This window comes from Arvicanthis niloticus, chromosome 3 (genome assembly GCF_011762505.2).
Source record: "Arvicanthis niloticus isolate mArvNil1 chromosome 3, mArvNil1.pat.X, whole genome shotgun sequence".
NCBI classification, from domain to species: domain Eukaryota; kingdom Metazoa; phylum Chordata; class Mammalia; order Rodentia; family Muridae; genus Arvicanthis; species Arvicanthis niloticus.
This window is the reverse complement of record NC_047660.1, coordinates 80,548,587-80,562,524: the sequence shown is the minus strand read 5'-3', so window position 1 is coordinate 80,562,524 and position 13,938 is coordinate 80,548,587. Positions and strand designations below refer to the sequence as shown.

At 41.6% G+C, this 13,938-nt stretch overlaps 1 protein-coding gene across 1 annotated transcript in view; it reads right to left on the bottom strand.

Annotated features, from left to right (window-relative positions):
- The window catches only part of Erc2 (ELKS/RAB6-interacting/CAST family member 2), an 827,882-nt gene that overhangs the window by 370,278 nt on the left and 443,666 nt on the right, over nt 1-13,938 (bottom strand). The window contains 1 exon segment of the mRNA XM_076931310.1: nt 13,478-13,613. Within this exon segment, the coding sequence (XP_076787425.1) occupies nt 13,478-13,613 (136 nt within the window).

The window sequence follows — 13,938 nt, the reverse complement described above, 5'->3', positions numbered from 1 at the left end:
CAGGTTAAAGGAGGTGTTGCTCATTCACAAATTATAGCTCACTTATGAGAAAATGAGCCAGCAGGTGATAGCCCTCCACACTTAACACTGTTCAGTGGTTCACACATTAAGGTTTACTGTTTTCTAATTTGCATAAGGGTTCTTCATGGCCAAGAGAGTACAACCAAACCCAAAATAAGTGTGTTTGTAATGCTGGGCTCTTTCCATACTTGTATTTCAGTCTGGAAGACTGACAGACAGCCAAATGGGAGCCCAGCATGATACCGTATAGGGCCAGGGAATTGTTCCAACCAAGTGAGAGCTAACACTGGACCCAGAAAAGTCATTGTAAGTTTTAAAAATACGTTTGATCAATTCTTTAGAAATTTCACCTATGCTTACAGAGCATTTGATCGTGCTCATCCCCCTACTCCTCTGCATGAGTCCTCTTGAATCCACCACCCAACTCCCATTCCTCCTCCCAACTTCATGTCTTCTTATTTGTTTTTTAATTTTCATAACCCACAGAATTGTTCTCCCCATATACTTATGAGTGTGAGGCCATCTACTATGCTCCCAGTGAGTGATGCCATATTCTAGGGGCTATGCCCTTAAGAAAAGCTGACTACCCTCTACCAAGAAGCCACCAAGGATCAATAACTTCACAGTTAAGTGTAGCTTATTAGCTGCTCACCATCCATGTTGGAATTCTGACTGGGTTGCCCTTGTGCAAGAAGCCACAGATGTTGTGAGGTCATGAGAGTGGTCATCTTGTCATGTCCAGAAGACACTGCTCCACTCTGGTCCCCACTGCCCCCAACTGCTGACTTATAGAATTTTTCCACTGCCATTTCTTCAATGGCCCTATGAGCCTTAGGGAGATGGTGCTTGATACAAATGCTCCATTATAGCTGAACACTTGACGTCACTTCCTCTCTGCATTGTGACCAGGTGTAAGAGTCTGTGTTAACCGCCAACCACTGTACAAAGAACTGAAGAGTTTAAAGCTGAAATAACTTGCACATATTCTTATAGAGCACTCTTCATCAGATCTAGATTTGTAGTGTTGCCTGATGGGAGCTCATAACCAAGAGCCAATGTGGACTTTAAAGGTGAGAAATGACAGGGAGGAATGTGGCCTGCTCATCACAAACACCTCCATGTTTCTTCCATGTTAGCTTTATTCATGAGGTTCAGTTTGTTAAGAAGTATGTCAGATGTAAAACTGTCAATCATTTTAACAAAATGTTTCTAGTAAGTAAGGAAGAAATTGAGCAAGTTCTCCTTCAGCAAAGATGATACTGCAGCGTCTACTCCATCTAAAATTAACCACACAGAACTTGTTCCATATCTGTTATCAGCATTGTGATTGCCTAGACCAACACTGATTAAGTTTAAAAAAACTCTAATTTTGTGCAATGTTAATAGACATTCTAGGGGGAAAACAAAGGCCTTTTTTGTCAAGCAATTTGGGAAAATGTAGGATTAAAAAACATTAAATGGTCCTCTTGTCTTCAGAACTTCTCAGAGCCTTTAACATAGGATAGAGGAGAAATTTTGTCCAAATTGCTTGACAAATGGAACCATTCTGATATTACTGTATTTCGTACAACTATCACTTCAATAAACTTGTTTTGAGAAATACAAACCTAGATCGTATCAACCTGGTATTTGTCTTGTTAGTCTGTTCTCTGTTTTCCCACAGTTTGCTGTGACCCACACTGTTGGGGGAAATAGTCCCTATTGACATAATGGCTTATTAAAATAATAGTCTACTTCACAAACAATTACATTTGAAAGCCACATAGATCCTGCCCTTGAGAAATAAGTCACTAACCCTTGTTTGCAGCACAGTACTGAGACATTCCCGCATTGTATAACTTGTGTCCAGACTGTTGTGATTCTAATCTATCTTATGCCAAAAAGTAACAATTAAGGTGTTATTTTAACCCATTGCTCGAGGGAAGAAAACATGCTGTATCCATGCATGCTATAGAGGCCTCTCCAATGTGGCAAAGCCTGCCCTCCAAAAAGGAAGCTGACAGAGGTCTCAGACTCATGGATTGTCAGGCTGGTGAGATGTCCCAGACACACACCCTGCCCCCTTTCGGGCTTCCCAGATCTATTTGGCCACATCCCTCCAGGTAGCCCAGGAGCCACTTTTATAGAAAGTGACATATGGTCACTCTTAAATAGTCCTCAGTCCTAAGAATTTCAAAGAGTAGCCCACTACAAGCCTCTTCTTCTATAGATGAGAAAACAGAAGTTGTAAATGACAAAACACATTTGTTCAAGCCTACCCAGATCATTTGAGATGGTGGTTACACCAAAATCCAGCCCCAGTGCCTGCTTGAGTTCTCATTCCTCCCTTTTAGGATGGCTCAAGGAGTTTTAGGAGTCTCAAGGAGTTGGAAAAACAATAATTCCATTCACTACCATCACCAAAACTCAATTTGCTCATCTATAAATGGCTTCAAAAACAATAAAAACCTCATGAAGTCTGTTGATACTATCAAACAAGTCAGTGTGTTTTTGATCAACTGGACTGGTTGTTGAATGCCTCTTTGTACTAAGAATAATGAAGGTTGGTTGGCGAGTCTAGAGATCAGCCATGGGTGTCAGGCACACTTGTAAACAGGAGTACAGCATGTGTGTTGGCTGGTTGCTATGTATCTGGTGGAGAACAGAACAGATACCCACTCAGTACTACAGAACTCACTCCCCAACTGCCCTGAATGTACCTTCCCAAAAGCTGCCTGGTTCAGGATCACAGCCACCAAGACCCAAGGACCTATCAGTAGGATACAAAGGACAAACTCCAACCTCAGATAGGATCAACTCCTTCCTAATAATGACTCCAGCTCCAGTGGCAGAGGTCTCTGTTGTGACCTTGCTGCAGCCTGAATTCTCCCTGTGCTCTGTTCTGCCCCCAACTCTCTAGCACACTCCAGCAAAGTTCCCACGTGTTACTCTCAGAGTTGGTCTTTCCCAGAGAACTTCACAAGCAACATCACCCTTGGCCTACCCCACTGCTCAGCAAACAGTAGCATTTGCCATCTTTTTGTTGTTGTTGTTGTTGTTGAATTTGCCAAACAGTTCATACTCATTTTCTATGAAAAGAAACATCATGAGGTTCCTTACAGGTGATATTCTTTATGGATGAAGGAAACCAGCAGAGATTAAAAGAACCAAAAATCCATTTTCATTGTCATTTCAAGAGCCCTAAACTTTGTAGGCTAAACTGACAACAGCTTTCTCTAGCACCAACTTACCACTCCTTGAGTTACACTATCTTTAAAGACAAAGAAGAAGCATACAGATCGGTAGCAGATTTTGTTTTTAAAGTAAAGATAAAAGCTTCTGGGCATGGTGGCACATGCAGGTAGTTCTGGGAGAACTGGGAGCTCAGGGCCAATCCTGGCTACATAGCAAGACTCCACCCCCCCCCCAACAAAAAGAAAGAACAAGAGGGGGGGTAATAAATAAATAAAAGTTAAATAAATAAAAGTTAAAAATTAATAAAGTTTGGTTTGCTGGGAAGGGATATTTCTTGCCATCCTAGGCCACCAATGTAAAATCCAGTGCTGAGGGATAGAGGGTTCGAGGGGTTTGATCAGTTATAGCCTACCTAGCATAGATTTGCCTGCAGAGCCAGTAAGCACCACAGACTGCTCTTAGGGATGCCAAAGCACCTAGGATAAGGTCTCCTCTCTCCAAATAACTCCCTCTAGGCTCTTGGGCAGGTTCCAGATTTTTGCTGGACCCCACTTCTCTCACCAGCAAAACAAGCTTACATATAAAAAAGAAGAAAGAAGTCTAAGGTCTTTCCTAGTAAGGAAAAGGTATGCTTGCTTAACCTTGCAGGTTTTTCCCCAGGCAACATAAATAAGAAAGATGTGGAGGTAAAGTGTAACAGCAGAGAAAATGTTAAAGGTGTCGTAAATTCAAGTTACCCAATCTGCAAACGTGAATTACAGGAGAGACTATTAAATGAATGGGAACAGATTTTATAGCTATATTTTCCTTTTGCAAGGTTTCCAGATAAATCATTGCCTATGGCACTGACTGTCATTTCCTCAACCTGGAGTGTTCGAACGCATAGTTTAGCAGTGCCTTGGACAAGCCATAAGTCAAAGGTAACATTTTTAGAAATTAACCATGTCTAGGTCTCTGCCTTGGGTCATGACATGCTGACATAACAGCATCTGTTAGGAAGTGGGTGTGGCATCAGGGTGACATATACGGTGATTTGCAGGTCCCACCCCACCCCCACACCATCCGCCTCCAACTTCTAGTAGCAAGAAACATCTTAGGACAAAGTTGCCATAATCACTAGGGCCAGGGAGAGCAGGTTTAAGTAGACTAGTGTTTCTTAAGCATGCTGAATTCGACTGCCCCCTAGAGGCGACATAAACAGTATGCATGTGAGTTGCATAAATTCTATCTCGGAGACAATGCAATTATTCCTTGCCTTTGAACCGTGGGTTCTTCAGCAATGCCTCCATTTATCCTACTGCAGAAACACTTGGGTCCATGCAGAATCCATATCCATGAAGATGATCTCAACACACACCTTCACTTTGTGTGTTGTCAATTGATCTGCTTTGAGACAGGATCTCACTATGTAAACCTGGATGGCCTGGAATTTGCTACATAGATCAGAGTGAGCTTAGACTCAGAGATCCACCTGCCTCTACCTCCTACATGCTGGGTTCAGAGGAGTATACCACCTTGCCTGGCTTGCAAGCATATGTCTTTCTGCCCCATAGCTCAGTGGCTTTTCAAGTACAATTTCAAGTTCAGGTGTTTTACCTAAGGTAACATTGCAGCATCTTCTCAGTGTCTGGGCCTTACCACGACAAGAAACACACTAAATCTTTGCCTTCAGTGAGATCTACCATTGTCAGAGAAGCCAGAGCACCTCACTTATAAAGAGAAGACAGTTACACTTGCTCCTGAGCCTCAAGTCCAATGGGAGAACACAGAGTAGAGAACATGCACAAAACACTAGAAGAAAAGTGGGTTGCTACCCTGTTACTAACAACATGAAATACCAGCATTGATGTGTTAACACACATGAAAAATAAATTAAAAGATGCCTGTTGATTATAGCCCCAACTACAGGAGTAAACCTGCCAGGTCAAAGTTTGAAGTAATCAAAAACAAGGCAGTCCCTACAGAGCTGGGTGTCCTCCTAACTCCAGAGAGTAGCACACCCTGGAAGGGCTTGTTGTCTGCTTCTCAGCACTCCCTGGAGCTCCAGGAGGGTGGCTGCCTTTCTCTTAGACTATAGTTCAAGAACCAAAAGATACACAAATGCAGTAACTTCTAAAAGGGAATCCCATCCTCCTTAGTAGCTGCCTCTGGGATGAACAAGAGATTATTACATCGTTAGAACAACTGTTTTCTCACCAGACTCCAAGCCTTGTCATTCTAGCAGACTCTACCCTCACAAAAATGATGATTTCATTTGATAAATACATTGCATTAAATTCTGCGTGATCCTCGGCTTTTGGCAAACAAATACTCTCTTTACCAAGGACTGCCAAAGAGCCACTCACAGAATGAAAATCAAAGACTCTGCAAGAAGGAGTGAGAGCCCCTGTGTCTCCTGGGGGTAATTTAGTAGGTAGATTAGGCGATACTTGATTAAGAGTAAACCTCCCTTTTCTATGGATATATACAGTGTTTGTACAGAGGGTCTGGATGAAGTGGAGGATTAGGTCACAAATCCACAGGAAAAAGCCAAGGACTTTTCTCAGAAGAAATACGCAAGTTACTCCACATTTGGAAAAACAGTCATACTTTATTGGGAGGAAAGAAGGGAAAGTTAAAACATCCACACTTAGTATGCAAGGGACTCACTTGGCCGAGAACTGGTTGTCCAAAAACCCTGAGTAAGGCATCTGACATCCAACAGCCTAAATGACTAAGAGCCATAGATTTCATTCAAGGAGCCAGAAAGTGACGGTCAAATGAGATTTTTCAAGACTGCCTAAAAGGACCTGCTACAACAAAAGTCATTTGGAACTCATGGGGATTATAGCGTGAAAGAAAACAGTGTCAAAATAAATCTTAAAGACATAGAGAGATGGGGTGGGGGAGAAGTTTCGGTGGAAACCCACTGTCTACCTATGCCCTGCCACCACCAAGCCAACTGTCCATGCCTTCTGCAGACACACTTGAATACTTCCCATCATTTGAAATCATTAACAGCCCAAGTCTCATGGTGCAACAATGTAAGGAGATTTACCCACAAACCAAGGGGATACCCCAAGTTCTACGCATCTCTATACACTGAGACAGAAAAGTGCAAACCAGGCTGAACCCCTCCAACAGGTTAAAGGACAACGATGTTAAATTCTGATGAAAGTTGGAACAGATGTGGATTCTCTTTTCAAGCTGAGTTGGGATGACCTTTGTCATCTTTCCATATGTTGAAAAAAAGATGGCTGAAATGAAACCTCCCTAAATCACCTCGTTCTGTGCCTACCAAACAGCCATGAAAAACTAGGAACTCAATAAATGCATTTTGACAATGACGAATCTCTGAACAATGGCTGGTCAGGTTTCTTCTAATGGGTGTGCTTGGCTAAATACACCATAATGTGGGAACAGAGATTACAGTTAGAGTAACAATTTAAGCTTGGAGAATTGAAAGAGAAATGAGTTTAAGTCAGTGACTTGGAGAGATGAACATAAAGACACAGGGCTTAAAATTGTTGCTTAATATCTGCATACCACTTTGAAGAAACACTTTAGGAAGCTTGGGAATGCCATCATGAACTTTATGTTCAAGGAAAGCTATGCATTTGAGGGTTTTCACTTGGTACACTTCCTTTGCTAGTAGATTCCAGCTGTAATTGGAAGAACAAAGTTAAATAAACTCCCTTGGGGGGGGGATATGGATACACAAGTTTACATACATTGAACACTGAAATTATTTCTAGGCATTTTGTAATCTATTTGTTTTGTTTGTTGGTTTTTGTTTTTATAATTGAACTAGAAGATCGGGAGTAAATGGGAACATTCACTCGCTTTTTAAACGAATCACTGTGAGGTTTAATCACTGGTAGAGAAGAAACTTTACAGTTCCCTGGGAACCTATAATTTGGAAACGGAAGCACACAAGAACAGACTTTAGTTTTCAGGCAATAAATTGAAGAGAACTGTGCAGACATACAACAGAAAAGGAGCATAAAATATTGGCGTGTGTGTTTCTTAGAATGTTCGTTCATTAACTCAATATGCTGCACAGGGGGAAAAAACGTAGCCAAAACCTACAGAGACGTCCACTGGGACTTCAAATTGGCATGTTTGTTCAGCAAGAAATGAGAGGTGGGGTGGGGGAACATCCTATTCTGGTAAGGACAATTTAGTGTGAATCTCAAGAAAGATGCCTTGTTGAAAAGTCTCCACATGGGCTCTGACGAGACACACAGAAGCCTAAAGCCCCAAGGCCCAACATAAATACTAGGCTTCCATAATCTGTGTCCTGGGGAAATTTCTACAGAATTATACAATCATAGTCACTCACATCTACCTTCACGCAGCTCAACATTAACTTGAAAAATGTGCGAATATTTCATCCTTGTTGTTCCGAAGGTGCTTTATTGAAAATGGCCATTGACTATAGACCATGGAGTGTAGAGCACATTCTACATCTGTCTGGCTCATCAAGGTGAAACAGTCACCAAGTATCTGCTGGTGACTCCCCATAGCCTCCATTTCCCCTGATTAAACACTCATTGTCAGCCTTTCTGGAAAGAAGTGCTAGTTACTGAATTCCACAAGAGTGGGTACCTTATTGGGCTCTTTCCTAAGCCTAATCTTATGGTATGCATCAGGGGTGGTGGGCTCACTCACAATCTCTATTTGGAGATAGAAGCAGGAAGACTCTCTAGGCTACAAAGGACCAGTATTTGAATGCTGACAGCTTTTCCTAGTTCTGTACCCTTCCCTTCCCACTCTTCTTGTCCATGAGCATGCACACACACATATAAAGTCAAATCAAGAACGCTCTCTTCCTACACATTATAAGTGACCTCCTTTGAGAAACCAAGTATTTTCCAGACCAAAAGAATACCTTCAGATGAATACTAAGCCATCACCACTCCTCAATGGACACAGTGAGGTAGGTAGGGTCCATTCTAATTATTACTTAATACCAAGAGAATCCAGTGGGGTAAATACAGGCTAGGAAGCAGATCATAAAGCAATGAGTAATTTACGTACAGATGTGAAAACTCCCAGTTCTCACACAAGAATTCACACTGATGACTTACCTGGGACAATCAGAATGTCCCATGACTCAGTTGACAATGATGCTCACCAGAGTTTGGTGGCCTCTACTCCTTAGATGAGGCATGAGTTCCTGAATGCCTTACAGTTGCCCTGTATATACACACACAAAGGCCAACCACAGCTGAAATCTTTCATCATGTTGGCTCTGTTGTTTTCCTTATAGTTTAGAAATATTTCTTCAAAACTTGTTTCTTAACATACCAAAGGGCTAGGTAGCCTCAGTTATTCAATTTTCCTGGTATCTGCCCCTAAGCACAGTGAATTTTCCAAACTATGAATCAGTCATGTGTCTTGCTTTGACCAATGAAGTGCAGTGGGACAAACACTGCCAGGTCAAGACAAAGCCTATGAGCTCTGCACATTTGCTTACTCTCTTTTGTTTCTGCTGCTGCCAGAGAAGAGTTTTCTGGGTCACCAATGCCTCTTAGCCCGAGGATCAGAATGAACACTCATTGGACAGTTGCCCCTACAAATGTGTGCTGAATGGGACAGGGGCCCATCAAAGCCATCCTGGAGCACTAAAGCCTCTTAGTCATCATGCAAGTATAGAACAATAAACTTTGACTGCTCTAAAGCCTCAAGTTAGGAGATGATGGTTACAAGGCAGTTACTAACTCCTTTCTACCAAAAATATAAGAAATTCTAAAGGAACCAAGCATCACCATTTTCTCCAACATACAAGCCCATTTCTTACTTGTGTTACTAACCTAGACCCTGAAGGCAGTTGCTATCCCTGCCATGAAATTATAAGAAGAAGGAAAGAAAGTCACATGTCCCATCTAGCTTTTACCTAGAGGCTACAGTTTGTACCTGTTACCATTGTATCCTATAGGGAGAAGAGGAAGCCCTGAGTGACCGAGGTCCAGAGTGAACTTGTGCTGTTGACATAGGCATGGCAATGCCCAGGAGCACATGGCTTCAGGCTCAGAGGTTTGGCAAAGCCTTCCATTGGAGACTGAATGTGAATACTGACAGAAAGTGTTAACCATAGTCCTCTCCTCCTGAATATTTGTAGCCTAGAGACTGCTCCCCTACAGAGACTGCTCTTTCCAAAATTAACTAAACCTGTCTCTTCTGTTCAACTGTGTACCATCAGCCCCGCCTTTTTGTTTATCTGTATTTAATAACCCTGCCTCCTTGTCCAGCTGTATGCAATAATCCTGCCACCCTGTCCAGCTCTATATAATAAACACACTGGGTTTCCAGCTTTGCCAACAGAGAGCCCAGGTCATCTGATCCCAACTGTCTGTCTGTGTGTTCATCTGTCTGTCTTCATCCTTTGGACACCCTAGTCAGATCCATCCCTAGGGCCATTCTGGACACAGCAGTGTCCTTGTTTAAATAATAACAAAATGGCAACTCTTTAACACTGTCATTAATTTTTCTATACTTCTTTCAGCTTAGCATATTCTTTCTTTATCCCTCTCCCTGCTCACCTCCCTGCACTGTTTTTTTTTTCTCCTCTCCACTTCCTCCTTTTTTCCTTTTAACAGAGTGTCACTATATAGACCTGGCTGGGGATTTCTGATTCTCCTGTCTCAGTGCTCAGTGCCGGGATTACAGTCATAACCGCCCCCCTCCACTCTACCCTTAGAAGTTTTTTACTATTGGAGCAATGTGCTCCTAACATATTTCTACATGCCACATGTATTTGGTTGGATAAAATCAAGAACTCAAGGCACCAAATCATCACAAACCACAGTGCAAAACAAAATCAGATTAGCCAGATTACCAGGTACCATGTTTTCAACTACCCACAGCCAACCAACCAAACCAAATTCTAGCTGAAACTTAAAGGCTTTAACAGAGTAACATAAACAGAAAGTACTTACAAGAACACAAATATTAAAAAATGAAAAGCATCTAGAAAATTTTGTTCTCAGAAGGCAGCAATTACTGCATTTTAGCACATCTGCTGAAAATTCAGGCAAGTGGGAGATTCACTCCCTATTAACCTTAACCAGAGACATTTCCATCTAAATTAATTGTGACTACTTTTTATTGCATTTCAAATGTTATCCTTTATTTGGGGTGGTCAGGAATGCAACTGAGCAATTCCAGATCATGTTATCTTTTATGAACTGGTCTATGAGGTAGTTACCAAGGCCCCTTAAGAAAATACTGCTATACAAAAGTTCATGGGCCAAAATAAGACATTAATTTCCATAACTAGTTGTGTCCTGAAAACAAAAAGATAAAATTGCTACACAGAGAAAAAGACAAAAATGTTGATGTTCAATGCATCTCAGAGCACAGCTATGAGAGTACTCTGCACACAGCACATAAATCTTTATTGTAGGTGTTTGAGTGTGCATGTACATGTATATACAGTGCATACAAGCACATCAGCCTGCAGGAGTTGGTCATTTCCTTCCCCCATGTGGCTCTCAGGAACCAACCTCTGGTTGCCAGACTCCACAACAAGTGCCCTTACCCTCTGAGCCATCTCCCTGACCCCAGGCAAATGATTTTTCATCTCTTCTAGTTATTTCAAAAACAGCCAATTATCACCATTTATTACGAGCACGGCCTGTGCCAAGAGTGATCCAAAGCCCTTTATAAGCACCAACTCAGCCCTAACAGAACTCTAAAGTAGAAGTAATCACTTCTGCTTTTCAGATGAGGAGACTGAGGCTTTGAGAAGCTAAGCAATCCATTCAGGAATTCTCAGTTCATATATTTTGAAGCTTGGAATGAAATCTAACTGAGGAATAACAACAATAATTCCCTCAATGTAGACTTTCCCTGTGAGCACACAATGATTCATGGTTTATGCTCAGACTGTACCTTGCTCTGTCAACCTATCAGCTTCTCTGATGGTTCTTATGTCTGGGGAAGAGGAGAGGCCATCTCTGTTGTTCACTTCTCCTAACTCAAGTGCACAGAGGCCAAAGTCCATATAACCCATGAAGATTCTACCATATCATGGTTCCCTGTTTTCCCAGTTCTTCAGAATTCTCATCTAAGGAGAGTTAGATTTAAGCTAAGTCCTGAGTCTGCCACCTGCTAACTAGGAAGCATGTTCTCAGAGTCTTTGCATACACAAAATGAGGCTTATACTCATTCTTCTAACACATAGGAAAATAAAAGTCTCTGCACTTTATTCTCCCCAAACCCCTTCAGACAGCAGGATTTATTTCTATCCTGTATGTTGTCACCTGCTCCCCTTTTAGTTGAGGGATCTAGGTGAGACTCAGCATTTCTCCTGGGCTCCAGGTTAACCAACAACCTGATCATGGCTTGCCAACATGCATACTCTATCCTTGGGAATGGTTTCTATACCTACTAGATGGACATCCTTCTCCTTCTGAGGGACTGTGTTCCATGAAGGCAGGTTGGCTTCTGAGCATCATCTGCACAGGGAATTCCTAAACACTTTAAGCCAAAGGATTCAGTTGAGTGGAAGAAGAGAGTAATGCATCTCTACAGAGAACCAAAGTAGAGGGCAAAGCATTCTTGCAGGAGGAAGGAAGCAGAGGGGAAATACTCCTGTGAGATGATAGAAATAGAGCACAAAATATCCTTAATGGAAAATGGAAGCAGAAAGAAAAGCATCCCTGTGTGGGGTGAGGGGTGGAAGGGGAAATCAAAGCACCCCTATAGGGGGATGCAAATAGGGAGCAGATCATCTACAAAGAGGAATACAAATGGAAGCAAAGGCTGGCCCTGCTGTTTGGATGTCTAAATCCAATCAGGCTGTAGTTGCATGGAGCCTTTGCAGTTAATTTAACCAAAAGACTTCTGCTTTTCTTACTTCAAATAAAGCCATGCTCTCTTGAGTCACATGTAAGAGCCCTGTAGGTCATGGAACACAGTGTAAATGGGATAACAGCTAATATACAGGAAGTAACATAGCCTGGAATACTGAAGCAGCTGGTGAAAGGTGTCCACCACTGCCATGTTCCTCTACATTTGTGTGTGGTAGATGAGAGGGCCTGGAGTCCTTCAGACTCTTTTTGTGACTTCCAGTTACACCACATATAAAATTACCAATGTTTTTGTGAAGAATAAATGTTATGAGGGAAAAATTGACATTTAAAAAAATGAAAAAAAATCAAGGTATTCTTTACCTTGGTTTTATCTTAGTTTTAGTTACTATCTCAGTCTTTAGACTTCGACCTAACATCTGTGATGGACAAAAGAATTAAAATCCCAAACCTTTGACATGACCTGTCAAGAGTACTAGAGAAGCCATGAGCATAATTCAGCTAGCATCCATACTAAAGTGGGCCCAGAATTGAAAAAAAGATGCAGTCCTAGTTTTGTTGTAGAGTCTAGATCAAGCATCTAGGCAAAGGACAGTTAACTTAGAACCACCAAAGCCTGTGTAGAACACAAAGTAGCTAACATGGACTAAGAAACCTCCATCAGTGATGTGATACAGCTTTCCCTTATATTCCTACTTCAGAATAATTATTCATTTCTCTTTTGGTCAATTAAAAGGATGAACTATGAGTACTCGCTGAAATTATCTACTTCTATCTCCAAGGAGGAAACTAATATATAACTGCAGAAAGACACTAACTAATAAGCAGAATCTAACATGAAACTCAGGCCAAGTTGAACTCAAATTGCTCTGTTTAAAGACAGAACTGGAGTAAATAAAAGCACTTCAAAGCCAATGTCCTGTTTCAGCTTGAATGTTTTATTGAGCACACAGGGAGAGCTCTGTTCCAAAGCAGGGTTGGTTAATGAGGAAAAATTGGTGTTTTGGTCCATCAGTTGCTTTCTGGAGTAAGAATATCACTGAGAGATAACTATATCCACTATATTCACTGAGAAGACAGAATGATGATCTATTTTGGAGCCTTGGTTTTGTAAATAGAGAACAGAGGAATGTATCTGAATGCCTTTTGTGATAACGACATGCATCCCTTCCACCAAACCCACCCAACTTAAACACAATTCCAACCCTGTCATTGCAGCCCTTACCTTTTAACGGGAGGTACAGGAAGGAAGAACCTCTGTGGAGCATTTCCAGAATTTTCCACATTCAACTTTTCTTGAATATCATTTCAGAAATGATGCTTTTTACCGAAGAAAACTTATTGAATTTCCTGATAATATCGCCTAAGTGCCAGACTCAGGGCAAAGTCAAGCCCAACACTCCTGAACATAAATTCCTGCAGAGTTGGTTATAGCAGATGGTCCATCTCTAAACATGTAGGGATTGAAAAACTAAACCTGGACTCACCTGCAAATGCTGTGAGTTATCAACCATGCTATCTTCTCGTCGGCGCACTTCTTCTAATAACTGGGCATTCTTCTTCTTCTCCAGCTGTTGGTTGTGCTTGAGGTTGGCCACCTTCTTATTCTGATCTTTCATATGCCTGAGAAAAGACAGCACAGTATGATTACAGTAAACCACAGCAAAAGCATGTATTGTCAGAACAAACTCAAGAAATGCTAAGTGTAGGATGTCCTGGCACAGGCTCAGAAAAGCAAGGAGTTCTGAGAATACTACATTAATTCAAGCACAATATTGTGGGTGCTGAGAACCCACAAATGGCAGGTGTCAGGATGGCCCTTGTTTGTCCATGATGAGTGAGACAGGTGTAGTTTTCATTCTTACAGAGCAGCAAGCTCAGTGCAAGACAAACAGATGCTAAAGAGATAAATTTGGGTTTCCTAAAGTTGAAGGCAGTCAGTGGCATG